This window comes from Lacerta agilis, chromosome 5 (genome assembly GCF_009819535.1).
Source record: "Lacerta agilis isolate rLacAgi1 chromosome 5, rLacAgi1.pri, whole genome shotgun sequence".
NCBI lineage: Eukaryota > Metazoa > Chordata > Lepidosauria > Squamata > Lacertidae > Lacerta > Lacerta agilis.
Genome location: NC_046316.1, coordinates 60,642,023 through 60,669,731, shown reverse-complemented (window position 1 = coordinate 60,669,731; position 27,709 = coordinate 60,642,023). Strand labels below are relative to the sequence as shown.

Sequence of the window (27,709 nt, the reverse complement as noted above, 5' to 3'; positions counted from 1 at the left end):
TCCAGGGCTATCCAGTCAGCTCCCTGAATTCTGATTAGATACGAGGATTTTTTAAAAAAGCAAATTGCAGTCTATTGATCATAGAGAAGATTAGACAGATTATAACTTGTGTTAAAATAAATTCATTTTCTGACTTAAACCACAGATCTTTGCTGTTATACTAAACTATCCATGTTTGACCAAAAGGGTTTATATAGAAACTAACTTTTATCAATGATACCTTTGTGTTCGTGTTTCATTCTGTGGCAGGTCATCAAGATTGTCTTTGGTTTTCCCACTGTTTCTCACACTTGGTGAATTGCTATTTCCTAGAATCAGCAGCACAATCTTTTTTTATTGATAAGGTAGCAAATTAGTTAATAATTAAATTGCCCTTTTTTTGACACACATGTTCCTTACCATGTCATTTAAAAAGCACCACAGCCCAATGAGATAAAAACTAGTATTTAATTGCTTTTAAGATCTGGTGTAAAAACTTGTTTTCGCAGTATCATTTATATTTGTAAGACAATGAAGTGCACACAAGAAAGCTTCCATTTGGATTATATTCTTGCACCAATATGTGTTTTGATGAGATTCTGCAGCCACTCTCACATTGATGCTCAAAAGTGTGTGGTCCTTCTCTCTTCCTGGCCCACAATGAGTTAGAGAATGCCCCTTTGTTGTCCATAACATATTTGTTGAATGTAAGCCATTCAGAAATCAGCAGTTGCATCTTAAAATGGAGGTGGACTAAATGGGGAAATGTGCAAAATGTACTAGGCCTGTAGCACAGGAATAATCTATAGTTGAAATTATGTATATGGGAAGTATGACTTTACACTGGTAAAGAAACTATACATTTCCTACCAATGCCACTCATTGTGTAATACCATTCAGGAAGTTTTGATCAAGTTGTATTGTTTTGTTGGTGCTTCAGAGAGGGGTGAGCACTATTCCCCAATGTTAAGGGAGCCTTAAGGAATTGAGAGTGGTATGAACTCTGATATATCAGATCTCGCTGCACATGTGGACAGATGATAAGAGTAGGAGTGGCCTCCTACTGTGGCTCTACTTCATATTTCAAGATGTGAGAGTAGAACTTGTGATTGGCATTTTCCAGCACCATCACATAGACCTCTGTGCAGCCTGATGTGCTGCAAGATCCCTCCCAGTAGCCATCCTTGCTTGAAGACAAGGGGCAGATTTTTTCACATTGAACAAATGCCTTGGCAATGCTATGAAGCTTGAGTTTAAACTTAATGTTGCGGTCAGCAGGGAGCAACCCAGCTAGCGGCTCCAGTAGCTCATAACCTTCCACCCACTTGATATAAGTCTGGGGGAACACTGGCCATTTCACCTTGGTGTTAGGGCAACAGATGAGGTAGTTGAAGACATAGTTATAATTTCCAGGATCAGACTTCTTTTTTGCAAAGATTTTAAAAGCAAAGTTCCCTGCATGAGGAAGATGGATCTTAAAGTCTACCTGGTTTCCTTGGCAAGCTTGCAAGATGTGCCGTCTTGTTGTATCCTCGCTGAGGCTTACGTTGCCCGAATGCAGGGAAGCTAAAACACTCAAGTCCTTACTGAGGATGAAGCTGAGATCATAGCGCCCGTCACTGGTATGAATGATTGGGCCTTTTTGCGAGGGCTTGAGGAATCCTTGTCTCTCTGAGAACCAGCTGGGCCCAACAGGTTGATGAAGTTCCTTTGGAAAGCAGACGTTCCTGTCTACAGAGCTACACTCTAATGTATATTCTATCACACAGTTGTAGACTTCATCTGAGCCCTTGGATGGTTTGGCGTAGATCTGTAGCTTATGGGTCCCCGTCTTCTGTGGGTAGAGCTCCAGATTCATCCCATTCCTCTTCAGAGTCATCAAGCTATATTCCTTTGCCCCTTTCAGTTCAAACATGAACAGCATCGGCAAACGAGTCTCCACAGCTACTACTACTTTCCCATTTACTGTGACATGCAAATAAAGGAGGCTGGTTAGGGTGTTTCTTACTATTTACTCAAAAATACAAATCAATCAATCAATCAAAAAAAAAAAAGCTTTGGAGAAAATGACCTGGAGAATGGAATCGCCTGCTGTACTGTCAATCATTTTGGCAGTGAAAGGGAGAATATTATGGTTGGCTGGTTAGAATTTGACAAGCATCTGTCAAGTCCAAATTCAGAATAAATAACAAGAGGGTTAAGGGCGGGAAGCCTTCATTTTCGGGTACTTGTTTGCTTCTGTTTTATTACAAATGCAGTAGAATTGCTCATCATTCTTGGAAAAGATGAAAGCACCGATGTCTTTCAGTTACAGCTCAAGCTGCCTGCACTTTTGACTACAACCCCTTAGAAACTTGTCAGTTTCAGAGAAGGCTGAGAGAGTTCAAAAGACAGGATTTCAAAATGAAATTACCCATTCCATGGTTAGGTTCTGAATGACACAATGGGGAACTTCTGAAACTCAAGAGTACTAACTTGCACCCACATAAGGCTCTGAGCCTTAGCCCCACATTTTCTGAAACTTTCCCCTTCACTTCAGGCTGGATATAAATATTCTTGGGGCACATGCAATCTGATGGGTAATAAATAGCACTTTGTATTTTACACCGATTGGTATCCCAAGGGTAATAGTGATTATGACCAAAAAAGGATGCAGAACTTTGAACCCCATGCTTTAGTCCCACAGAGCTAATCTTTTAAAAGTAATCCAGCAGCCTAAATCCTAACCATTGCTACTTTTATCTTCTTTTTTTTAGCCCCCTACCAAAAGCTGGAACTGTTCCTTATAATAAGATCGGCATGGGGCAATGACATGTATCACTGTACCTGTTTGAATAATTGGTGTTTCTGGGTGGGCTGCCAGCAATCCCATCATGTAAAAGTCACTCTTATATAACATGTTGCTCTCAAACTGTTTCAATGTCACAGCTGGTTTGAGGAGCTGCCAATTGCTGTTGTCTGGGAAATGATTATTAATAAATAGGGCGGGGTGGGTAAGGAAATAAAATTCGTTGTATCTGGAACAAGAAAGGAGAGGTCAATACATCACTGGAACCAGGTGCTCTTTTCTTAGCTTTCTGCCTTGTACTGAATCTTAACCACGACTGCAGTTCTAGATAGGTTTATCAATGAGGGCTTCCTTTCAACTGTACATAAATTAGGACTTGAATGATGGTAGGAAACACAGCTGAGCTCTAGGAGGCAAAATGAAGAGATGAGATGTGTAGATTTGGGGCTGGACTGATTTGGCTGAGAATACAGTAGAACAGAGGGTGCAGTCAAACGAGACTGCCTGTTATAGTGTATTTTATCAGTGGCCCAGTTTGGTTATAATGCTCCTGGCTTAATAATGTATAGTTTATGCACTGACTTCCTCATATCAGTCCTGGTCTGTTTAAAGTTGAGTTGCTAGTTATGTTAGTGAGGAACTAAAGTTAGCATACTAACCAGGATCTTAAACCATAGTATGGTCCTGGATAGTAAAATGACATTAAATGATGTGTGTGTTTTTAACTTTTTAAAATTTTGCAAATGCAATAAAAAGAAACACTGTCAGCTCATCTTAACAATAAAAACAATCATACATATACATATGCAATCCATGTCTCCAAAAAGTTATCCAAATAAGATTTCATATATAACAAGAACACTGTTTTAAAGATCAGAAAGGATATGCTAAAGCCAAAAGCTTGTTCCTAACTCAATAAACTATCTGAAGAAGTGTGCATGCACACGAAAGCTCATACCAAGAACAAACTTAGTTGGTCTCAATAAGGTGCTACTGGAAGGATTTTTTTTATCTTTTATTTTGTTTTCAATAAACTATAGTTTGTTAAAGGTAGGGAGGTTACATAAACTTCCTAAATTGCATAATTCAGTCATTCTGCTTCAGCAAGACATAGACAGGATTATGCAAAGCACTGAAATCTCCATCCTCCCCAACTTCTTGGATTTTCCTTTACAGTGGTACCTCGAGTTACAAATGCATCAGGTTACAATCGCTTCAGGTTACAAACTCCGCTAACCTGGAAGAGTTACCTTGAGTTGAGAACTTTGCCCCAGGATGAGAACGGAAATTATGTGCCGGCAGCAAGAGGCCCCATTAGTGAAAGCATGCTTCTTGTTAAGAGCAGTTTCAGGTTAAGAACGGACCTCCGGAACAAATTAAGTTTGTAACTAGAGGTACCACTGTATGTTCTCCGCATGCACTTTCAAGCCTAGGTTTGCAGGTTTAAGGGATAAAAACTTAATTTTAAAAAAGGAAGGCTGGATGGGAGTTCTAAGAATGCTGAATTCTGCTCCCCAAGCATGTGGGCAAATAAAGCATTTTGAAAGACAGCAAAAAGAAAAAAAATATCCCTCTAGCCATTAGAGAGTGAAATTTTCAAAAACATGGAATTTAACAATTTCAGCTAGGAAATAACTCTTTACACCCAGTGCAGTCCCTCTATGTTTAAGGGACAATGCCAAATGGAAGCAGCATTCTCTCAGAATTAATTTTTAGCGGGAGCTACTGAAAACGCATTTTCAAAGTCGATGCTCGTCTTCAATTGTGTTGTGCCAAAGAAGGTCTATAATAAGCCTAATAAGGGGGTTTTCAGACTAGCTAGTAAACTCGGTTTGGCCTGTTGCTTGCCCCACGGTGTCTCTAGCCTTGGTGATCGGTGTTTCATTTCTAATTACTGTGGCCTTCTAATTACAACATGGGTTGTCCCAATACTAGGTCATCACATGGAGAATATCAAAGCCTTCACATGGGTCATTGTCCAGACTACCAGTAACACTGGCTATCTGGACCAAGTGGATTTCTACCATTTGTTTCCAAGCTTTAATTTCCTTTTCATGGTGCTCACACCTTTCAGGAGTGTTTTGGTTTTAATAGTTAGTGGAAATATTAATATTCGAAGAAAGGGGACTTGTTTAGCTAGATTTCTATACCTGTTTAAGAGCTTGACATTTCTCATAGGTGGAAGCCTGAGGAGAACTTTTAGGGGCCAACTGGCACGTGGTGGGAGGGGAGAAAATAATACATACACCCTTCTTTTAAAAAAATGAGAGTTTGTCTCCTTCATGCTGCATCCTTTGAGACACTTAGCTTGGAATAGTGAAGGAAATGGTCATTATGGTTAAATGATAAGCCCTGTATCCTCATGATGCTTTTGTTTTTTCAAATCTGAAATTTGACATGGATTTCAAAAAGTAGTTATACATGAAACAAGCAAATCAAATGGTATATGTTGCAGAGCCCATGAATGTAACCAAGGAAAGCTACCTGTTTTGCTTATCCCCACCCCTGTGCCCCAGAGCTATAGGGAGGAGGAAAGGACAATCCTACCTGAAGGTAAATTTGCTGAAGCAGTCATCAATGGAGCCACTTCCCCAGGTGCTGTCCACCAAATGCCACCTTCCATCAAGGTAAACTGCATTCCAGGCATGGTCATATTCTCCTGTGAAAGTCTCCCCAGCCCTGTAGCCATGGCCTTTAGAATAACCAGATAAATTCATGCATTGCACTCCTGCAATACTGGGGAGAGAGGGAGAGAGAGAAAGGATAGAAAGGACTTATAGAACAGGGTCTTGCTTCTAAGGGGCTGTCTTTATCATTCATATAAATGTTGGAAGTGTTATTATCTCTCGTGCTCACTGCAGATTAGAGTGAATCACACCTGAAATAATACTCTCTTCATGCATTACTAATATTTATGGGTGTTAAGTCAAAGGCTGTCTTTTGTTCTTCCTGACATCTCTTGCTTCGAGCAAGTGTTACTGTGGGAGGAGGCAGACTTTTAACTATTTGGCACTATCCTCCCAAGTGCTGTGAAATTTTTATTATTTTATTTAAAAAAATAAGAATTAAAAAAAATAAGAATAAGTAAGGACTCCTGAAAACAAGCAGCCTCAGTTTATTTAAGATAAAGAAGGAAGCCCAAGAGTAGACCAAGATGTGTTTAAAGATGCAAGCAAGGAGAAAAAAGTGGTCTCACTGTTGCTTCTACGCTGAAGCCCTGCTGCTATTTTGGGTAAACACTCCCAGTCTCCGCAGGTCAATCAGGATAATGCTGCATTCTTAAAGGCAAAATTAGCCTGTTACGAACATAAAATGAGCCCTCCTTGATCAGGCTGAAGGATTGTCTAGCCTAGCATCCTGTTCTCACAGTGGCCAACCAGATGCTAATGGGAAGCTCACAAACAGGACCTGAATTGCAATAGTGCTCTCCCCACTGTGATTTCCTGCAACTGGCATTCAGCAATGTAATGCTTCCGACAGCAGAGGTAGATTATAGCCTTCATGGTTAGTAGATGCTGATAGTCCTGTCCTTTGTGAATGTGTCCAATTCTCTTTTAACACCAGCCAAGTTGGCCATCATTCTCTTGAGGGAGCAAATTCCATAGTTCAACAGCATTGTGTGAAGAAGTCCTTTCTTTTGTCTGTCCTGAATCTTCCAGCTTCTTTGGATGGCCCCAAGTTCTAGTATTATATGAGACACAGAAAAACTTCTTTATCCATTTTCTTCACAATGTGTGTAGTTTTATATATGTCTGTCATGTCCCCACTCCCCTTTTTCCCAACCTGAAAAGCTCCAAACATTGTAAGCTTTCCTGATAGGTGAGTTGCTCCAGCCCCTTGGTCATTCTGGCATCTCTTTCCTCCTCTTTATCCCCAAACCAGGCATAGGAGGATGTAGTCTAGGCTGGCTCTGCTTGTAAAGGTTCAGCCCCATAAAATCCAGCTGGCTGCTCCACCAGCAAAGCTGCAGCCCTGACGAGTCCTGCATTGACCAGTTCTGAGGAACTCACACAAGTCTCATAGTACACTCTCTTAGTTTATACTTGCTACATCCAGGTTAGATGACTGTAGTGCTTTGCATGGGGTTGTTCTTGAATACAGCCTTAAAGCTGCAACTGATCCAGAATGTCGCAGTGAAGTTTCTGATAGGAACTGTCGATTCTGCAGCATCACGGGTTACCAGCTTGCTTCCCAACTCAGTTTAAGCACTGCTTTGACCTATCATGGTTGCACCCAAAATATCTCCAAAATCACACCCATCCACCTCAGCCAGCATGAGACCATCATTCTATTGCAGAAGCCCTTTTGGGGGGTTTCACAACTGCTGTATGAAATGGCACATCAGTATCCAGGAAAGGGCCTTTTCAACTGCGGCACTCAGGATTTGGACCATTCTCCTGAGCAAAGCACATAGTAGCTCGCTCACTGCCTGCAGGCAGTGACGATCTTACATGTGAACTTTTGTAAAAGTCTGCTTTTATCAGGTGTCCTGCTGCTGTTTTACATTGCTGTGTTTGTTTTTGCTGAAATGTGTTGTGGTTTTAGCTGGTGTTTCATCCTTCTCTTGCTTTGTATTATGTTGATAGTTTTGTAAATTGCATTGCATATTCTGGTTTCAAAAAGGCAGCAACAAACCAGTCACGTAATAATTCTGGACAATCCTATAGAGATGGCCTAACCAGGTTCCTTCCTTTTACTGTTAACAACTCATCAATTAGGAGTGAGCTGCTAGAGAGGGATGTGAAGAGCTCCCTTGACACTTAACAAAGCCAGTAGCTTGAACAGAGTGATGGTAGATGAAATTAAATTTGTGGCAACATTGGATTGAACGAAACAATTGGAATTGATTGCAGACAGTGATACAATCCTTGCAGACAGTTCAGCGAAAGCATCTGCTCAGTGCATGGAGATGATTAAAAGCAAATAAGATGTTAGCCTGTGTTTCAAAGGGGAATAGAAGATAGCCCAGAAAACAGTGCAAATTACAATGGTGTTACGTGAATGGCATGACCTTCCCTTCGGTACAACTGCGGTAGACGGAGCTGGTCACTTCAATGTGAAGAAAAGTGGTTGAGAGAAAGAGAACAAAAAATTGAAAGGCTTTAGGGAAAGTGCATGAAGGGAGAGAGAGTTGTTTCAGCGAGGCATGTGGAGAAATGAGATAATTGCCAGTGATAAAGGGTACGGCTGGAGAGAAGGCAAGTCTATATAATCAATGAAAGGAGAAAATGGTTACTTGGTTGACAGTCGGGTTCTTCCTCATCATGTCTATAGCTGGGCCAGCACTAGAGGCAACACTGATTCCTGATTTAAACTGCTGAAATAGAAGCATTTCTGCATGTTGCCACTTCCCTCTGCCAGAATGGTGTTTTGTTCACCCAGTTAGTTCTGCCCTTAGTCAATTAACTTTGCTGTTTCGAGCTGTGGGGCTGCCAGCCCAGACAGCTGCCCAAGTCAGCAAGGCTTTGGAGTTTTGGACGGGCTCTTCCTCGATATGCCAAGCTGGCAATCCAGCATTGTTTAAAAAACATTCTTGGTTAATTATATTATTTACATCAACAATGGAGATGGATGGTGTCTTGTCAACCCCATTTGTTTCCAAAGCCATTTTTTGTGCTAATGATTAGGACTGCAAGGTAGGCTTTCCCCAGCGTTTATTATCCTCCATAAAAGTCGTTCATCTCCCAAATGCAGCCAGAGCTGCGGCAGGCTTGCCAAGCAAAGCAGCTGTTGGAGCCGAGACCCTGCTGCCACCAGAATCTTCAACTCCTGATCAAACATGGAGGTTACACTGTATGCGAGACCTAAACACTGGAACGCCTAACAGGGTGCCAAAATCTATGTGTGAGAGGCGAATTCCATGGCCCAACATTGAATGCTCTTGCCACTAAGCCTATTCAGTTAGAAATGTTATGCCCTCCATCCAGTGTCGCTTAAATGTATGGCTTGAAGAAGACTGTTTAGATAGCAAGGTGGTAATGAAAGGTTGAGAGTGCACCTTGTTGCCACATGAAAATTATCACTCTGATCATTACAACAGCAATTGTGCACCATTATTATGTTGTGCTAGTCTTGCTGCAACAACAAGCTAGCTAATCTAATATCACAGCCATTGCTTGGAGGGACCCTAAAGGTTTCTGCTCTAGAATAGAAATGAATGGCAAATGTGTCCGCTTTTGCCTACCCAGCAGGCACAAACTTAGCAAAGCTTCTCCTTTCTCTTTCACCCCATGCATTTGGTTTTTGGCTGGAGGCACCCTTGACAGAGCAATGGTTTGGGGTAGAGAAGGTAATTTGGATTCAGTTTTCTCTTCGACAGTGTTTGCTATGGAAAAACAACAAAAAAGGATGGCAGGGCGCTTTGTTGACTTCAATGTCTTAAGAAAGGAAAACAAATGAGGTTGGATAATTTGCCTGAACTTAGTACTGCCTCAGTCTAACAGGAGGGGGCTACATGCTTTATTGAGGCACACTAGGCAATATTCAGGTTTGCGAATGGTGCAAAATACCCTATAGAGACTCCCTACCTTAATGGCTTTTTGTGGTATTTCTGCACCCGTTTTGCACCCCCCCCCCAATGGGCTACTTATGGTCCCATTTTAGGACTTCATTGTGTGATCTCAGCCATAATGAATGCAATGATGTCTGTAGCAAGTAGCCAATGTAACATCACTGAGGGCTAAGAAAAATCTTCCACTGGCCCCAACCCACTCAGTGAGGCAGAATGGAGAGAGATGGGATACATCTCCATTATCAAAGCAGCCACAATGCTTGTAACACTGCTCTGGCAGACTTCGTGTTCATCAAAACATGATGTGGCAAACCTTGCCTGACCCATGTGTAGTTGCTCATGACTAGCTGTTGCAGAATGGATAAAGCTTGGAATCCACAGCACATTGGATAACATGCAATGAAGATGACAGTATCTGCATTGAAGCAGGCATGTAAATGCTGCTGTTTTCCATAAGTGTCCTCCTTACAACGGGATAAGCATTTCGGCGAGTGTTTCAATACCCCACAATTGCTTAATTGGCTTAATCCAGCAGGGCTAGATCCTGACAAGGGAACATTTGGATGAGTTGATAATTATTATTGTTAAATGATATCTGATAACACAACATTTCATCATGTTGATGTTTACTTTTTATGGACACCAGGGGCTTGGCTTGGAAGAGCTCTCAAAGCTGCAATTAAAAATATACATAATCCCTTCCATAAGCACCTGTTTTTTCCTCAATGGGTAGACGCTGTGTTGGAAGATGACCTTGATTTATTCTTGATTTAACTAAGGTCTGGGTGTAACAGAGTGTGTGGCATGGGAATCCAAGTCTGCAACATCCAATTTTTTTTAAAAAAATAAAGCATTCTCACTAGCCTTAATTCATAAAACGAATCTGGCAGGAAAGTTCTTGTGAAGGAATCAACTTGTATGTCTTACAGCCATTATTTTGTGAGCAGTCAGGTGGAAATTAATAACAGTACTTGCACAGCTAAATCCCATCCCTCTAACTCAGGGTAGGGAACTTCAGGCTGAAAGCCAAATGTGGCCCTCCAAGCCTCTCAATCTGGCCCTTGGGAATCTTCCCAGCCCATGCCCCTCACCAGTCTTGCTGTCCCCTTGAGGGGGAGGAAATTTTCTGTTGCATGAGTGCCACACACACACCTTAGATGAATTCTGCCCAGAGTTTCATTTGTTGCTCTGCCCACTTTTGCCTCTCACTCCACCCACCACTGACTTGTGGCCCCTGGGAAGTCCCCCAGAAGGGAATGTGGCCCCTGGACTGAAAAGGTTTTTGCACCAGGGTGCTCCCACGCTAGATGTATGGGGCAGTTTGCAGATGATGTGGCCAAGTTCAGTATGGGACACCACTCACCATTTCTTGCATGTGAGGAACTGCATGGGGGTAGTCTATATTCTTCAGTCCTAATGTTCTTTTAACCTTCAGATGCTCCAGAAAAAAACAGAGCCTCTTCTAACTAAATTATCCCCATGTACTCATCTGCCATTATGTTAATGCAATGCGAGCCTCAGCAGATGGTACAAAGTAAATTATGGAGGGGGGGGGGGCGGAAAGCAAAATTGACCTTTCTAGGACTTGCTGCTGTTCAACAATACAGCTTCAAAACGGTGCTTCAAATCCTAGTTGGTGTAAATAGAGATAGAACTGGTGCATAGGTAACAGAGCAAGGGAACATTTCTGATCTTCATGTACCTGCACATTTGTTCAAAGAGCCCAGCGTATCCCTCGCAAATGCTCTTTCCGCTCTGAAGAACATCCTTGGGCTTGAAAGACTGCTGGTCTTTGTTAAAGAAGCCCACAATATCATATTCTGGGGAGCAAAGGTTGAAAGTTTAACCACAGGTGTTAAGCAAACAAATAGACAAAGTGAAAGAAGGGTCATTCAGACCTGTGCTAAGTAACCAGGAAGTATCACATACAAACAGGTACAACAGATGTTTACTTAGGGTGGGATTCACCTAAGGAAGCCTGTCAGTGGAAGCCCTTGGTAATGTGCAACAGATACTGACTCTCTGTTGTTAAAGAACAAGAACAAAACAACTTTCCCCATCCAAATTAGACTGCTGAAATGAAGAAACTTAACCAGGAGAAATGCATTACTGCGTAAAAGGACTGTGAATTCAGTTAATTTCTGCTGCTGAAAACAAACTCCTAGCACTAAGTTCAATGTGCTCAGAGTCACCCTGTTCTTTAATTGTAACTGGGATTTCTTTTGTATCTGGCTCTGGTTGGTAGATACTGATATTCTAATGGGTGGGAATCAAAGTAGGTCTGATCAGCCTGAAATCTGCTTTGCCCGAGGGATAGATGCATCACCAAATCTAAATTCCTGCTAGGCTCTCACCAGTAGGACAGAAAGTGAAGAGAGGGTGGCTTTTTTTCTTTTTTCTTTAGCACACCAGTCCATGGGTTGATGTACTTTCCCTCCCTGTGTCGGTGGGGTGTTGGTTGGAGAATGGGAGGGTTTTGGATCCAGCAGCTTCAAAGCCCACAGTGATCCACCACTAGTGCACCCCTTCCCAGTGCTTTCCCTCACTGGGCCTCAGATGGAAAGTCCCAGTGACAATTCTTCCTGCACTGCCTGGGAGGGGGTTTTCAAGGAGGGACCACCCTCTCTGCCCAGAGACCATAGAATTGCATCCCAAGGGAGAAGAACTGCTCAGCCCTTTCCCCTTTGGCCAGTTCCCAATCCAAACTGTTACTTCAGCTGTTTTTCCTCCTTGCAGGAGAAAAGCTATAGGCACCAATACAAACCCAACCTAGTATGAATCAACTGTCATTTGTTTCATAAATAGTACTAGGAGCCTTCTGTGATGTCACAACACAACACTATTTTCACAGCTGCGCCAAACTTGAATTGGGAAAGAATGGCCCAAGGGAAGACAATATTTTACATATGTGTTTTCTGGGAATGGACAGTTCTCTGAAAGGTATATGAGTGAGAAGATTATTGACAGAGAGCACTTTTTGCAGTGGTGGTAAAAACATTTCAAAGTTTCTTAAAATTCCGATTTTCCAGGCCTGATGCATTTTCTTGACATTCTCCCTCCCTCTATTACCAACACAATGTGTAAACCGGGTTCTAGAACCATAGTAAAAGGCAAGCAGCTGTTCAGCATTATCCACAGGTTCCAGGAAATGACGGCATCCTCTGCTTACCTATATGATGGCATATCCATGTCCAAATGGCCCTAACCTTTTCCAGGTCGGTACGTGCTACCCGAAGCAAAGTTTTCACTAGCTCCTCCACAGTACTCTTGGCAGTCACCTGTATTATAGGAAGAAAGTGGATAACTGGTGATTTCAAACCAACTGAGAAGGTTGGTTACCTTTTCTGCCTTCCTACAAAATTTAGAGGATCTCTCTTAGGGTCCACTACTTGGCAGAACCATTGACTTCATCAACAAAGTCTCTGCTATGTTTCACAGAAAGCACATTAGCTTACAGGTGTGGGGAACCTGTGGCCCTTTGGAGGTTGCAGAACTACAAATCGTACCATCTCTGGTCATATGGCACATTCAACAAACAGAGTTGTAGTTCAGCCATGTCTGGGTGGCCAAAGGTTCCCTACACCTGGGTTACAGTTTGGCTCAGGACAGTTTTAGGAGACATAATCTGTTTGTTTGTTTGTTTAGAAGCCTTATTTATTAGTCAGCAGGCTGGCATAAGGCAATCAGAACAGGGTTTTCCTCAGCTCCATCATACTGTTCTTGGCAGCTCGCTGAGTTTTAAGAAGCAAGTCTTTTACAAGCTTCAAATATATTATTGGGTAGGGTTACTCTCTCCTATTCTGCCTATGCCCTTTAGATACGTTTAGACACTATTCTATAACTAGATTCTATTTAAACTGTTTCCTTTCACATGGTATGATAGTTGTCAGCCAGACCTGCTCAAGCCTCAGGCCAATATGAGATACTGTTACTGTACAATTTCCTTTGCCAGCCAATGAAAGTGTGTTGTATCTGTTCTAAAAGATCTGGATGCCACATACTCAGCAGACACCTCATCCTGGGCTGATTCTGTCTTTGTGAGAAATATTTAGCAAGTTGTTTATGGAGTTGCCAGTGAAAGTTTTGTCCAAAGTGAAATTGGAAGCAAATTATGGGGTTCCCCCTGAGATGAAACATCTGAGGGAAGCCAAACAACATTTTGATAAGACTTGCGGAGTTTCTCAGCAACTTTTAAGGTTGCCCTCAGATTTTGCCTAAAGCAAAACATTTGGAGGTGCTTCCTTGGGGAAATATCATCTGTGGAATTACTAGGGAAAGGGATCATTACTCAGTAGTAGAACACTTGCTTTGCAGGTCCAATGCCTCACATCTCCTGTTCAAAGGACCAGCCTTCCCCAGGCTAGGGTCCTCCAGATGTTGTTGGACTGCAATTCCTCATCATTGACCACACTCTCTTGGGGCTGGTGGTGTCCATAACTTCTGGAAGGCACTAGGTTGGGGAAGGGTGAGGCACTGGCAGCAAGTAATTTGAAATGTCTCTTTCAAATGGAGAACTTCTAATCAGAGCTGGCAATACTTGGTCTAAGGCAGCATGGGATAAGGAGGGAAGAGTTCCATTAAATTGATTGCAGAAGGGTATTCTTAATGCAGAATCTGAAAGACACCTCAGGAACACACAAATGAAATTCAAAGGACTGTTTGTGTTTTGCCCACTATTCAAGTGGAAGAGGTTGTCTGAAGGAGTTGATATGAGCAATAGACTCTGCAATCATTAGACTTCAACAAATTGTATTATAACTTCTCAAAAGTGTGTTGATGATTGCAGAGCCTATTCTGCATAGAAAACTCAGTCTATAACCCAATTCCAAGGAACATGAATTTATGTTAAAGGCCAGTTCCTGAAATCTTTTTTTCAAAGTGGTTATTATTATTATTAAAAATATTTAAATTAACACTCTGCTGACTGGTTTTCCCAGCAGCCATGTAGCTTTTTGCACACAGTGTTGTAAAAAAAAAAAAAGAATTAAACTGATATATCTGATCATTCAGACAACCAACTTCCACAAGCATTCCATTGTGTAATCACTAGAATATATGTAGTATATATCTGGTGCGGGAGTTTTAGAAATGATGGGAAGCAGATCTCAGTTTGAATTCATGATGTCATGACCTCCATTTATGTTTTTACCTTTGTTGCATATGCATCCAATTTCTCAAAGTCCTTTAGGTCAAAAGGTATGGATTTCAAGCATGACTTGTCCCATGGGTAAGCTAGGAAAAAAACCACATGTCATCGGTAATAATAATTCTGGAAAGGAAGAAACATTTCAGCTGGACAAAAGCTCCAGCAAGCCTAAACCAGATCTATACTAAAGTCGTTTTCACATGGAAGGTTTACAATAGTTAAAGTTTCCCTCCATTTATTGTGTAAAAATAAATAAAAGTCCACTAGCAACTGAAAAGCCTAATAAATATATAGTGGCATAAGCTTTCTTTGCCCAGAGCCTGTTTCATCAGATGCATAGAGTACTCAGCAGATAAATTTATACATAAACTAGGAATGAGGAAACTCCAGCCTATGCGCCAGTTGTGCTATAGCAGGGGGTCCAATTTGGCCTGTGAGGCCATGTCTCCCAAACCACGTCCACTTGTCAATCAACTGATATGCTGGGCGGGAGGGCTGGGTTTGATCACAAAATCCCAGGAGTCTTTGCTCCAACCACTGAGGCCTTTGGAGAGTTGGAGGTTTGGGGGGTGTTTGCAGGTTTTTTTTTCAATGGTGTTCCCAATATATGCAGTTTCACTTAAACACACAGTGCCTCACAACATAGCCCCCATGTAAATGGGGAGTTGCCTGTACTGAATTGGCTTTGCACACCTCTTCCCAATTTATAAACATTAAGGCACAAAGGGGAGGCAAAAGGTTTCCTGACTAAGCGGGGACCAAAAGGCTAAGCAATGAAGGAGATTTGCATCAGCTGCGACACATGCAGAACACAGATTATTAATGAAAGATGGGGTCTGCCAATGGCTGTTGGGCATCATGGCTCTATGGAACCTCTAGGCAGGGGCAGCTGCTCCATTAGGCAAAATCGGGCACCGACCCCAGTCTGCCCTCAGCCAGCCCCACCTAACTGCCTTATTTACAGCCAGTCCAGGGGGTGGTACTGCCTATCAGCTTCCTCCTCCTTCATCTCAGTGTTGCTCTCCTGGGACTCAGCAAGGTAGAGGATGGAGACAAAACTAGAAATAGCTGCATCTGCCTCTCGTTGGTTCTGGCTCCACCTGTAATGGGCTCTTGTTCTTATCCTCCCTGCTTTCTGCCCCATCGGCCACCACTGCCTCTTGGTAAATATGCAGAATGTCACTGAATGCCAGGCACTGCTGGGCAGCCACAGTAGGAGAGGCTGATTGCCTCAATTCCCTGCTTCTGAGCTTCCCAGGGGCATATGGTTGGGCTCAAATGTTCTGACAGATCTGCAGAGGATCAGATTTGGATATCGCCATTATGTTGGCTGTTCATAGATGCACAGGCAACACAAGCCAAACAACATCTTTTGTTGTTTGTTAATTTGAATTTTCTTGTATAATAAAATTGTGCAATAATTTTTTTTTAAAAAAACAAAAACACAAGCCATCTATGCTGTATTGTTCGAGTCAGCTATACATCAGCACATGGGTGCTAAATAGTCTCTACTGAAAACTGGCAGCTTCACGGGCCCAGGAACAATGTCCAGGAGTAGTCTAACTGCCTTGCACCCCTCCTGATTTTAAAGCCAAGGAGCACACAACTCTCTTGCTCTCTCTCCATCCCCAACACACCTTTGCTGCTGTGTTGATCTTTGGGGAATGAGCAGGCACAGCTGAAGAAAACCTCAGTGTCAGACGCCTGTGTCTCGCTATTCCTCAGGCTTGGTTCAACCTCATTTCCAGACTGTGATTAGTGATGGAGCAACCACAGGCTGTCACCTAATGTACCGGACAGCCATCTGTCTGTCTCAAACTAGCACTCAAGCACAAGGCATCTGTCTCTTTAACAGGCTTGTTTGTTTATCTGGCCTTTCGCTGAAGAGGGCTATTACACTGACCTAAAGAGAGCTAAAGCAGATTTACGCATTTAAAAGGTTCCTGCTCTATACAGCTCAGAAATTACTTTTTTGCCATTTGGGAGCGGGTAGTTTCTTCAAATTGGTGATCAGTTTTAGTCTTTGTCAGGCTATAACTGAAAGGCTCCCTACAGCTGCAGAATTCACAATAACTCTTACAGTCACACACTGTTACCATTAGCAGCCAGAATTGTGTACTAGGCCTCCAATATGCTGTGCAAACTGGAGCAAGGCAATATTTAAGCACAAATAACATTGGCAGGCGCTGACTATACCAATTTCGAATGTTTAATTGGAGGCCTATCTTAAAAGCGGCATGCTCAGCTTAAACACTTGCCCATCAACTTCCTAAAAGGGCTGTGCGTGGTCAGGTTATGGTGATGCACACACCTTGCCATCAACAAAGTGAGGTTGCATCTCACAAGGACTGGCTCCAGATGGAGGGGTTGCTGGGCAAAGTACAATCTAGTGGGCCCCCTCTTACACTGGTGGGCTCCCTCAGCTGTACTTGGCAGTGGTGGCGGTGGTGACAGAAACAGCACTCCAAGAGAGGCCAGGCACTGCCATTTAATTTCACCATAATGCCCTAGGGCATTTCATGTAGCTGTTACGTGGGGTATTGGGGGGGGCAGGGCAGGGAGTAGGCTGAATGCCCGAACCCCTTCTAATTCTTGGAATAGCCAGGCTAGCTTCTTGGTGAGGTGTCAGCTTGGGTGATGGACCATTAAACAGAACAAAGGAAAGGGCTCTGCGTGAGATAGCAAATGGGTGGGTAGTTAGAAAGCCAAAGGCAGAGTTGAAAGCCAAGAGTTGGGTGATGTGAGCTAAGCACTAGAGGCAAAGCAGCAAGTGAGTGATTGAGTGGTATGTTTGGTTTCTGCAGGAATCAAAGGCTGTGGCTAAAGGTGAAGCAAGGCCTTCTTGGGGTGTTAATGCTGTGGAGCCTCTCCATCATAGGCTCAAGTTGCTTAAATTTGTGTAAATAAACCATGTATCATAAAGACACCACAGTCTCTGCTGTGCCTCATTCGAAAGGAAAAACAAACCTTGGACAAACACCTGGACTCACACCACTTGGGGACTGGGGTGGCGTGCAACATAGTTTTCACTTCAGGGTGCTGTGGGACATTAAAATGGAGGCTCACAGGCCTAGATGCCCAAGGTGGAGGGTCCAACACAGGTGTATGTGCCGGTGGACCCTGCATGAACACTGGGGCAGTGGTCTAGGATGCCAGATGCTGATCTCTACCATGGCTGCTGTGCTTTATACGTTCACTCCCTAATAAGCAGCTGTATTTGTAACTAAGAAATGCGGAGGTGTAATCTGAGAGCAGGATTCCTTCTCAGCCAAATTGCCAATGCATTGATGGCATTTTCAAAAGCTTAGTAAGTTAGCTTCCTGGAACTAATCGGCACCAGCATCCTTGCTTTGAGTCATCCGAGAGGACTCACTCTTGATCCATGCTGCATACACAATTCTTTTAAAGCGCATTACTTCCCCCAAAGAATCCTGTGGTTTGTTAAGGTTTCTGGGAGTTGTAGCTCTGGGAAAGATAAACTACAGTCCCCAGGGTCCTTTGGGGAAAGCCATGTGATATAATGTATGTGTGTACGCAGCCCCAGGCATCTTTCTGGGGAGCTGTGGGCTGCATCAATGCTGCTGCTCACGAGGATTGCCATCTAAACAGATGTAAAGTGTTGTCAGGTCAGTTCCCAAACCGCTTCAAAGATATCGGAGCTGGCAGCACAGGAAAAACTCCAATGGCGAACATGTGGCAAGGAGCACCACATGGGCAGCCTTGGGTGCTGAATGCAAACTTTACTCTCCCATGAACTCCATATGTTTTGTGTGTGCATTTTTTTTTCTTAAAAGAATGCTTCCTGTTTTGTATATTGTTGTTTCCTCTGTGAAATCTGTACTGTAGGAGTAGGAGCGATGGTATAATACAACTCTATAGTTACCGTGCTGGTCTTTCAAACCTGGTGGACGGGGTCTGCGTTTTCTGTTCTCTGGAAAACCTATGAAATTGTGAAAAGCATGTGAGATAGGTGAACAGATGTAAAATGAATTGAAGCAGAAAGGCGAAACAGAAGTGCAAAAGGAGAGTACAGAACGAGCAATTAATTGACACTGATTTGTTCAAGAGGTCATCACACTAAAACCCCACATGACATTTTCCTAGTCTCAGTGTGGTGTGGCAGCCATGAACATATGTGAAAAGCATGCTGCAAGTGTTTATTTTGCCATGAGTTGAGGACACATGTTTCACTCTCAACTATTTGTGTTCCCATCATCTCTGAGATATCAGCTCACTAATATCCCCCAAACTTTCATTTTAAAGGGCTTGAGTATTGTCTCATATGTGGAAGATTTTACTTATTTACTTCTTGCTCTCCCCCCCCCTAAATATAGTAAGAGGAAAGGTTGGGAAATTGGCCCTACAAAGATGGAACAATTCTCCAATAATGAAAGTGCAAAATTCACTGAAGATTTTTGTATGAGAAAATAAACAAGTGTATTTCTGCCATTAGCAGAGTTGGGTTGGCGGAATCCAGATTGGAAGAGTTTGGAACAGGTAGGTCAATTTTGGAAGGGTGATCATTTTGATCATGCTATTTTATCTGAGAGAGTGAAGATAATATTCTTCCATCTCCTCAGGTCATTGTTAATTTGTCACCACAGGGCTTTGTAGTTGTGGAGGTATAGATTGTTGAGGTTTCTGGTTATTGTATCCAAAGTATCTGAATTTGGTACAGCAGATTTTATCTTTGTGATGTTGGAAAATTCTTTTTGTATATGAGGTGGGGTGTTGAAACACATAGCCTCTGACTTTGCAAAGTTTACTAGTAAGCCCAACACCATTGTGAATGTGTTGAGTTCCTTGGTGAGGGTGATTGCTGTATTTGTGGGGTCTGGTGTCGTGACCCATCAGGTCATCTGCGAAGGTAGGCCACTATTAATATTCCACAAATCACAGTGGAGGAATTGTGGATAAGAGAAAATGTCTTTCCTAAGGCTACCTAGCGAGTCTGCAGAAGATTTGAGGACTCCCTCTTTCATAGCTCAGTTTCTTTACTACAGTGCAACATGAGCTCCTGCATATAATTTGATATGAGATATTTTGCCCTTATCAATGAACCAGTCAATCTATTTTTATTGTTGTGAGAACAAGGGAACAAAGAAATAAATGTGTAAGAATTGTGATGAAACAAAATGTTGTTGTTGTTTCTTTTTTTTTTTTTTAAAAAAAAGTGGCATACCTTTCCCAAAGGAGAGTTTTTTGAATAACTGCGGGGTAGAATTTCTAGCATGTACTTCTACTGTCACGTGGGTTCCTGAAACAAGCAAGAATTTTTGAAGCTGGTCAGTATTGGGAAATGTAATTCAGCATGTAAGCATCATATCATGCCTTGCATCCAAGGCAGTGAGAGCCCAAGGATGAAGTGTTAGGATAATTCTGCATTCCTCCTTCCTACTGTAACCCCAAAATGCTAGGAGCTGCAGTGATAGTGGGAATGGAAGTAGTTTTGGGTGATTTCCCCCTCCCTCTACCACTCCCTGTGCCACATTCCAGGCCTTCAAGGGGCAAAGGGGTTGCAGTGAGGAGAAGGATAGCCGGGAAAGCCCTCTTAAGCATTTGTGCAACACTGGTTACATTCCCACACAAAACAAAATGGCAGAAAAGGCCATTTTTCCAAGTCACAACCAGGACAATCCAAGCCACAATCAGGAACAATCAGGAACTGAAAGGAATTGTTCCTTTGCAAGTGGGAGGATTGGTACACTAGATAGTTGGCTGTCAGGAGCTGTCTAGTGCAGACAAGGCGGCTGGAGGAAGCTGTGTAGATTCAAAGTCCTTCCTCCAGTGCTTTGAATCCACACAGCTCCTCTGCAGAGGGGGAAACACTCTGTTTAGAAAGCTTATGAGCTGGCTCCCCACATAAATATGCTTCCTTTCAGCATAAGCTGTTCAAGAGTTCAGATGTATAACTACCTCAAGCCAATTCTCATTTCTCAGCCTCTCTTAGAAGGGAACCATGAGGGACTATCCTCAATCAAGACATATTTTGACAGTGTATACCCCTTTGTGTTTGATATTTCCTCATCAAACAGAGAAATTTGGCTGGGAGCCTCTGGGCACTAACAGATGTCTGTAGTCTCTTTGCAGACAATGAAGTCAAGTAATTGCCCTGTCAGTCCTTCATTCTTACTTCTTCCAGTTCTTTTTTTAGTTTAGTAGAATCTTTTCTACTCTTTCTCCACAAGGTATGGCTTACAATTGGGCTTGCAATATTATTTTTTAAAGGAGCAGATTTGCAGCAAAAGTCGTGGGATGGGGGTAGCCTTTAAGAAGATCATAGGAAGTTGCCTAATGACAAGTCAAATCACTGGTCCATCTAGTGCAAGGGAATTTTGAGGAGGAAAATGCAGTGGACACCATCACAAAATGGCTGCCATGGAAGCAGCCCATTCATAAAATGGCTGCTTTGGTGGGCATAGCTATAGCAGTTTCTGAGGGACCTACTGGGGATTCGCAGAATGAACCTGTGAATATTGCATGCAAAGAATGTGCTACAGTATATCACTTCATGATGGCCATTCTGCCGCCTTTCTGACATCAATTCCGCTTTGAAATCCTGGTAACATCCAGGAAAAATCCAGACATATGGCAGCCCTATCCTAGGGGCATCTGACAGACTACGTATGAAGACAAAATGCTAGACTAGATTATTAAAATATGTCTGTTTTTCTTCATCTATAATGCAAACCTTTTTTTTAGTGAATGGAAATTCTATAATTTGGATCTTTAAGTATTTATTGTTACAATAAATCAGGGAAAAAGTAGTTTTAAATGCTTTTGAGGACTGTATTACATACGCCTTTAGCAACTACATTTTGCCTCCCTCAGTAACACAGCATATTTAGATTGATCAGCCTTCCCTCATCTTAATCCTGCTTTCAGAGATTAATTTCATTGAGTTTTTTCTTCTTAACCTCTGTAATTTTGTAACATCTGGAGAGGTCATGGTGATTTTCCAAAATAGTATGCTGTTTTTGCTCTATTCAAACATCTCCAAATGCTCTACAATTTTATATTCTAAGGTAAAAGCTTACTCCCAGTAATTTGCAGCATGGGGCAAAGGGCGCTATCAGACAGTTCATTGGTTTATTACATACCTTGGGCAGAGCAGGAAGTAATGACTTGCTGCATCTGAGCTGCGTGGCCTGGTGATGGAAGGAAGCTTTTAGTGACAAGAAAACAACCTATGAAACAGGGCAAAGTGATAAGTCCATGCAAAAGCAGGGAAAATGGTAGTAGAAGCAAATTGGACTAGTGGCAAAAGACTGAAGAGTATCATCAGTAGCAGGGCGTTCCTGTTAAAAGTGCCAGCCAGCCAACCGTACCCTCTTCCAGGACAGGTCATTCCATTTCCCCTCCCAAACACCAGTTGCCTGTTCTTCTCAACTGAAATGAACATCACCTCCTTATGTCCTACCCATGGTCTGAATAGAGCCAACGCATGTACATGTACAAGTATGATAATTGTGAAAGGTAGCCTTTGCCACCTTCTCATGGATGCTTCTTTTGCTGAGATTCCTGCATTGCCGGGGTTGGACTAGATGACCCTTGGTGTACCTTCCACTCTATAATCCTATGATTCTATAATTTGTGTAATTGTATCTATGTAGACTCTGCTCCAACTTTTGATGAATCCCAACTTGGCAGCAAGGATAATGAATTCAATCCCACTCTGTGCATCGCAGAACTACTCTCTCTCTCTCTCTCTCTCTCCTCTCTCTCTCTCTCTCTCTCTCTCTCATATTTTAACAGGTCCATGGTTTTATTATAGTTTTGATTTAAAATACTAGTCCCCTTCCCTCCAAGGCATGGACGATAGACCAGTCTACATCAATGGACACACTGAGTCACATCCCTTTTCTTTCAAAGATTCAGTATATTGGCAGTCCCCAGATGAGAAGCTGGAGCATTTCAGAAATGTGTTTACCATTCTGGGTACCACGTATCTTATGGCTGGCATGGCTCAGACCCATGAAAGATGATGAGATATCGCTGCAATGTGTGTGATGACGGCCCATGTGTTGTTTTAATATGGCTCATCTGCAATGCATCATAGCATTCAGAAATACTGTAGGAGCACCGGCTGCTTCACGGTGTCAGACTTCATAAGTACAGTAATCTCACTACACTGCCTGAAATTGATTTGTTGACACCTCCATGCTTGGTGCATGAAGATTCTGGCAATACAGCCGGAGATCTTCAGTGAATACCTATGAGTTGGTGGAAGCCACTGTAAACTCTTGTTAGATCCGGTTGTAAAGCTAAAGAGCCATGTTTCCCTCTGATCTGAAAATTTCATGCCCAGATTCTTGCTAGGACCCCTGCTCTGGGGCAGCTTTTATAGAATGAGGAGCAGAATGACTCCGCCTCTTGTACTGTGGTTTGAGATTAGCAAAAGGAATGATCTCACAATGTTTCCCAACTTGGTCTCCAGCTGCTTTTCAACTTCAATTCCCATCATCCCCGACTACTGGTCTTGCTAGCTAGGGAGGATGGGAGATGTAGTCCAAAAACAGCTGGAGAACCATGTTTGGAAAATACTGAAGAGCTATGCACAAGGCCTAATATTGGGTTCCTTAATTCAGGTTGCTAATATCTGTACGTGGCTCTTTCTGTAATTTGGGACTTTGGGAGCTCTCTCCCCCAGACTGCCTTCAGCACAGAAATCGCTACCCTCGGCAAATGCCGCCATGTTGCTATGGGCATAAGACCAGCTCTACTATTAGGTTGAGTGAGGACAGAGTTTGCAATGCCATTAAATGACAGCAGATTGCCAGTTGTTTATAATATCTGAGCAGCCTCTGTGAGTGGTGACAGCATTTGGACCTTATATTTCAGGCAGCAAAATATACAGAGCTAAGGATTAACCTCCAAGACACCCCAGCCTCTCTCAATGTGGTATGGCTGGCTTTAACATGTATTAGAATACACTGATCTGGACTGCATTCTCACATGGAAACTCAAAGGGTGAGAGAAAGTGACATACCATGAAGCTCATTTCCTAGTTTGTTGTTTCCATTGCCATCCCCTCGAAAGCCTAAAAAACAAACAAAAAAAATCCAACCAGTAAATTGTGTTATTTATTATTTAACAAAATTTACATACTGTGGATTGTAACAAAACTTTAAGTGGCTTACAAGAAATATTAAAATTATCAATAAAGGAGTTAAAACAATTAATTAAAATGTATAAAAAACAATTAAAATAAGCAGTGAACTAAAAATCGATTAAAACATGTCAACATTTTCTGTGCCTGGAAAACAAAAAAAGTTTTAAGGCAGGCACTGAAATGAATACAGCAAAGGTGGCCTACTAATGTCAATAGGCAGGGAGTTTCAATCAATGGAGTTAAGTTACCCAAGTCAATGGGTCTACTTTGAGCATGATTAACATCAGATATTGCTCATAACATTTTGGATTCATCCAACTAGCAAACTAACCAAGCTGTTTAGAAACCAAGCCTAAAAGCCACTAGGCTAGCATAATGGATTCTCCATCCCCTAGAAGAGTATTAATCATGGACAGCTACAATAACACAGCACTCGTGGCCTTTTGTGTACTGTATATGATCTACTACTAGGACTGCTCTTAAGGCATACCTGCAAAAGCTCACTATTCTTCCAAAGGTATGAATAGTTGGATGAAGTCAAAGACAAATTCTCAGCTGGGTTTTTTTTTTTTAAAAAAAGGCTGAGCTAAGGAAATAGAAGGCTTCCTTTTCAAAGAAAGCGCACTGCTTATTTTTCATCTTTTACAGCGCAATCTTCTAGATGTCTCCTCTGAAGTAAGTCCCACTTGGCTTCCATGGGATTTATCCCAGGTAGCTGGGTATAGTGTACAGTCTTATTGTCCTCCTGCAACTCCTGATAAACTGGGAGGCACTGAAGTCCTGCTCAGCTCTCCCTTTGATCTCTGAGATTCACTAAGAATTGAAAGCCTGCCTCTGGCACCGTAAAGGTGTATCACGGGATCATGACACAGCCTGTCTTGCAGAACTGGTGACAAAGAGATGTCAATGCTTTGGAGCGCTTGGAGATTTTGCCTAGAACTGTGTGGGGGTTTTTGGTGTGTGTGCATGCGCAAAATTAGGCTGGATGCCCAAGTCCCTTCTAATTCCTGGATCCAGCAAGGGTTAAAATTTTATGGAGGATTCAGTTGTTGGAATAGCCAGGGTAGCTTCTTGGTAATGGCCCTAGATATGGGTCATTGGTATAAGAAAGGAACCTGCTCTGCACTTGAGAGCAAATGGGTTGGTAGGGGCTGGTAGTGAGAAGGCCAGAGGCCAGAGTAGAGAGAGTGGGCTGGGCTAGAAGCAGGTAGAAGCCTGAGAGTGATAGCCGCGTCAAGGTCGCGGCTATGGGAAAAGCAAGTCCTTTGGGGTGTGTTAATGCTATGAGCCCTTTCATCGTAGACTCAGTCCTGTATATATGTGTAAATAAACCATATAGCAAACAGACACCACAGTCCTTCACTGCCCTCATTCAAGGAAGCCAAACCCTGGGTAAGTGATTTGAACCCCTGCAATTTTAGGACTGCTCAGAGATTAGGATGTTGTGCAACAATATATTACCATACTTTTCAACTCTTTCTATGCTAGGGTGTGTGTATGTGGTGTGTATGCAGATGCAGCTGTTAGTTTAAATTAAATGTACAGTATTTCCCCAAAGGAATGAACAAATGGGCTGGCTAGAACTCCCACCCCTCTCCAAACCTCCCCAGGGTAACTTCTGAAATGTGTTGGCTCATTCTCAAGGCCAAAATCTCCTACTGTGTTTGTTTCGTGACTATATCCCTGCTACTCTTCCTTGTTTGGAAACAAACATACAACCCTGAGTGCTTTGACTGATCCACCTCGCTGCAGCTGACCAGAGCACCACGGTGGAGTGATGAGTGAACAGCCCGCCTAAGGGAATTTGGAATGGCTTGATATTGCAGACAGACAGTTTTCGTTATAAATAATGAAGTATCCATAACAACATTATAAAAACATCAACAAAACATCAATAAATACTGATGGGTCAAAAAGGCCTGACCAAACTAATACAATTTTCAAAAGACGTCTAAAAGGGGGGGGGGCACGATTCCTGCTGAACCTTTATTGGTGGGGAGGACCACAGGGCAGGGTCTGCCACAAGATAGGCTTGGTCCTTAGTGAAGGCCAAATGAACTTCAGGGATGTTGGGAATCAAGAGAAGTGCCCCATCTCTGTGAATTTCTCAGTGGTCAAGGTGAAGCATAAGGAGCACACAGCTCCCCAGAGCTGCTATTAGCATGACAATGTGTTTGAAAGGCTGCCTGGACTAAGTCCATCTGAAAGGTAAAAAACCCCAAGAAGGGAGAGTAGAGGCCTTGACATTGTCCATCACCTGGACAGCAGATTGAGCAGGCACAAGGGCCACAGTCTTCCCAACAATTCTGTTCTCTCACTCCTAGTATTTCCACACTGATGCATCACCATTAAAATCTTGAGCATTTCATTTCCCGATAGGCTGCTCTTTGTTGTGGCAGTCTAGGATGTTCTGGGAATGTTGTGCATTGTACTCATGTTTACAGTATATGTAGGCATTGTACCTATGCGTACAGTATGTAGGCACTTTTGCTTCCCTAGCAACTGGGCTGCCTCAGTGTAGCTGAAGTTGTGCAAAATTCTAGTGTTGTATGTCGCTTCTGAGTTTCTTGGACAAAATAAGTAGTACAAATGGTGGTTCAAATTTTACCAATTTTTACCTCAGTCATGAACTCACAAAGTGCCTTAAGCAAGCCACTATTCACTCACTCTCCATTTGTAATAAAGGGACGATAACACTGATCTATCGTATTAGAGTGTTGAATGCTATACAGCACATTTCAGCATTAAATATGTGTGATGTATATTATCAATTGGTGATCTTGGACCAGTCTCACTCTTAGCCTAACTTACCTCACAGTGTTGTGGTGAGGGAAGAAATATTGTGTGGATAATGATACAGTATACACTGGGTAACAAATGGATTCCCCTCATACTCTAGCAATTGGAAATGCCTGTTCTTCCCAGTCGCAATATCCTATTATTATTGTATTTTTACTACAGCTGCTGCTAGTATTTTCTGAGGTCACCCATTTCACTGGTTTCTGTACTGTGAAGGGAGAGTACTTAGGTCACCATTACAATTATGTCCCCTGCAAAAGGTGCATCAGGCTATAAACTAAAGTTCCTTGTATTACACACATGCATGCTAGCACACATAGGCACACACTGCAAGCATTTGTTCTCTTTGTTTATGATGGCAACAGACAGGAGATTGAATTACAGAATCACTGTCTGTTTCAGCAGCCCCCGTCACTGGTTCTGTCTGCAGACCGGGAACATTTTCTGAATGGCAACTTTGGAGGTTTCTCACACTGTAAAACTTGCACATTGAGAAGGGACAGTGGGAAGACATTGCCTTCACAATAACTATGCACAGTGCTGTGTTTATGCCCTATGTGCTGCTGCAGAGGTTTCTTCCCAGACAGACACCATAGGCTGCTTTGCATGCAACACGAACAATGTTTTCCCATGTTATTTATTTATTTATTTATTATTATTATTATTATTATTATTATTATTATTAATCTCACCGAAAGATCACAGGGTGGTTCACAATAATTTTCACAGGAAGGTTGGTAGGAGGGAGCTAAACCCAAAGTTTGCAAAAGCAGCTCAGACAAAGGGAATACCCATGTTTTGTTAAAACTTGTTTGTGGGAGTGCATGTGCAAAAATAGCTCCCCCCCTTCCCTTTATTCCCCCCTCCTCCCACTTTCATCCTGCAAAGTTAAACCCTTGCCACCAAGTTTGTTTGCACTTCCCATCCTTGCAAGCTAACCAGCCAAGACAAATTTCTTTACCTTCGCTTTGATGTGAAGCATCGCTCTCCGTCTGTCTGTCTATCTGCAGCCTCTGCACCATCTTCCTCTTCTCAGGCTGTACTATCAGGAGCATTTCTAGAGCTACTGCGCTGGGGTCTTTCTGAAACTCCATAGTCCCCATCAGAGCATTGCCTCTCCTGCCTTCCTCTTAGAAGTCCTAATGCTACTGCTGCTACCGCTGCCAAGTGCCCTGGGTATTTTCTACCCCTCACCCAAATTGCACACTCGTACAGACATGCACGCAAAACACACGCACGACTTTTGGCTGACCCTGCCAAAGGCACTGTTTGTGGGTACCCAGCAGAAATCTACCCTAATGAGTAGGTTACAAGTCACCTTTGAAAGGAAATCCCAGCAGGGATCCATTTCCTAAACCTGAGGAAGGAGACACA

The 27,709-nt window shown here is 42.6% G+C and overlaps 1 protein-coding gene across 2 annotated transcripts; it reads right to left on the bottom strand.

The window, feature by feature from the left end:
• Positions 1–433: 433 nt before the first annotated feature.
• KY (kyphoscoliosis peptidase) lies at positions 434–27,709 on the bottom strand. 2 transcript variants are annotated; one of them, XM_033150127.1, is made up of 11 exons: positions 27,297–27,709; positions 23,414–23,464; positions 21,525–21,572; positions 19,607–19,681; positions 18,308–18,364; positions 14,428–14,510; positions 12,448–12,556; positions 10,981–11,098; positions 5,315–5,503; positions 2,806–2,996; positions 434–1,944 (listed from the first exon to the last, which is right to left on the bottom strand). In XM_033150127.1, the coding sequence occupies exons 1-11, from the start codon at positions 27,436–27,438 to the stop codon at positions 1,040–1,042; spliced, it is 1,968 nt and encodes a 655-aa protein (XP_033006018.1). In that variant the 5' UTR covers positions 27,439–27,709; the 3' UTR covers positions 434–1,039. The 2 variants fall into 2 exon arrangements, with proteins under 2 accessions (XP_033006018.1, XP_033006019.1); XM_033150128.1 differs by having other exon boundaries at positions 18,308–18,355.

Coding starts and splice junctions, on each gene's coding strand:
- KY (XM_033150127.1), bottom strand. CDS start 27,438: ATGGGGACTATGGAGTTTCAGAAAGACCCCAGCGCAGTAGCTCTAGAA. Junction 19,682..21,524: donor TACTTCCTGCTCTGCCCAAG/GTATGTAATAAA, acceptor TGCTTGTTTCAG/GAACCCACGTGACAGTAGAA. Junction 11,099..12,447: donor ATGGATATGCCATCATATAG/GTAAGCAGAGGA, acceptor TTTGCTCCCCAG/AATATGATATTGTGGGCTTC.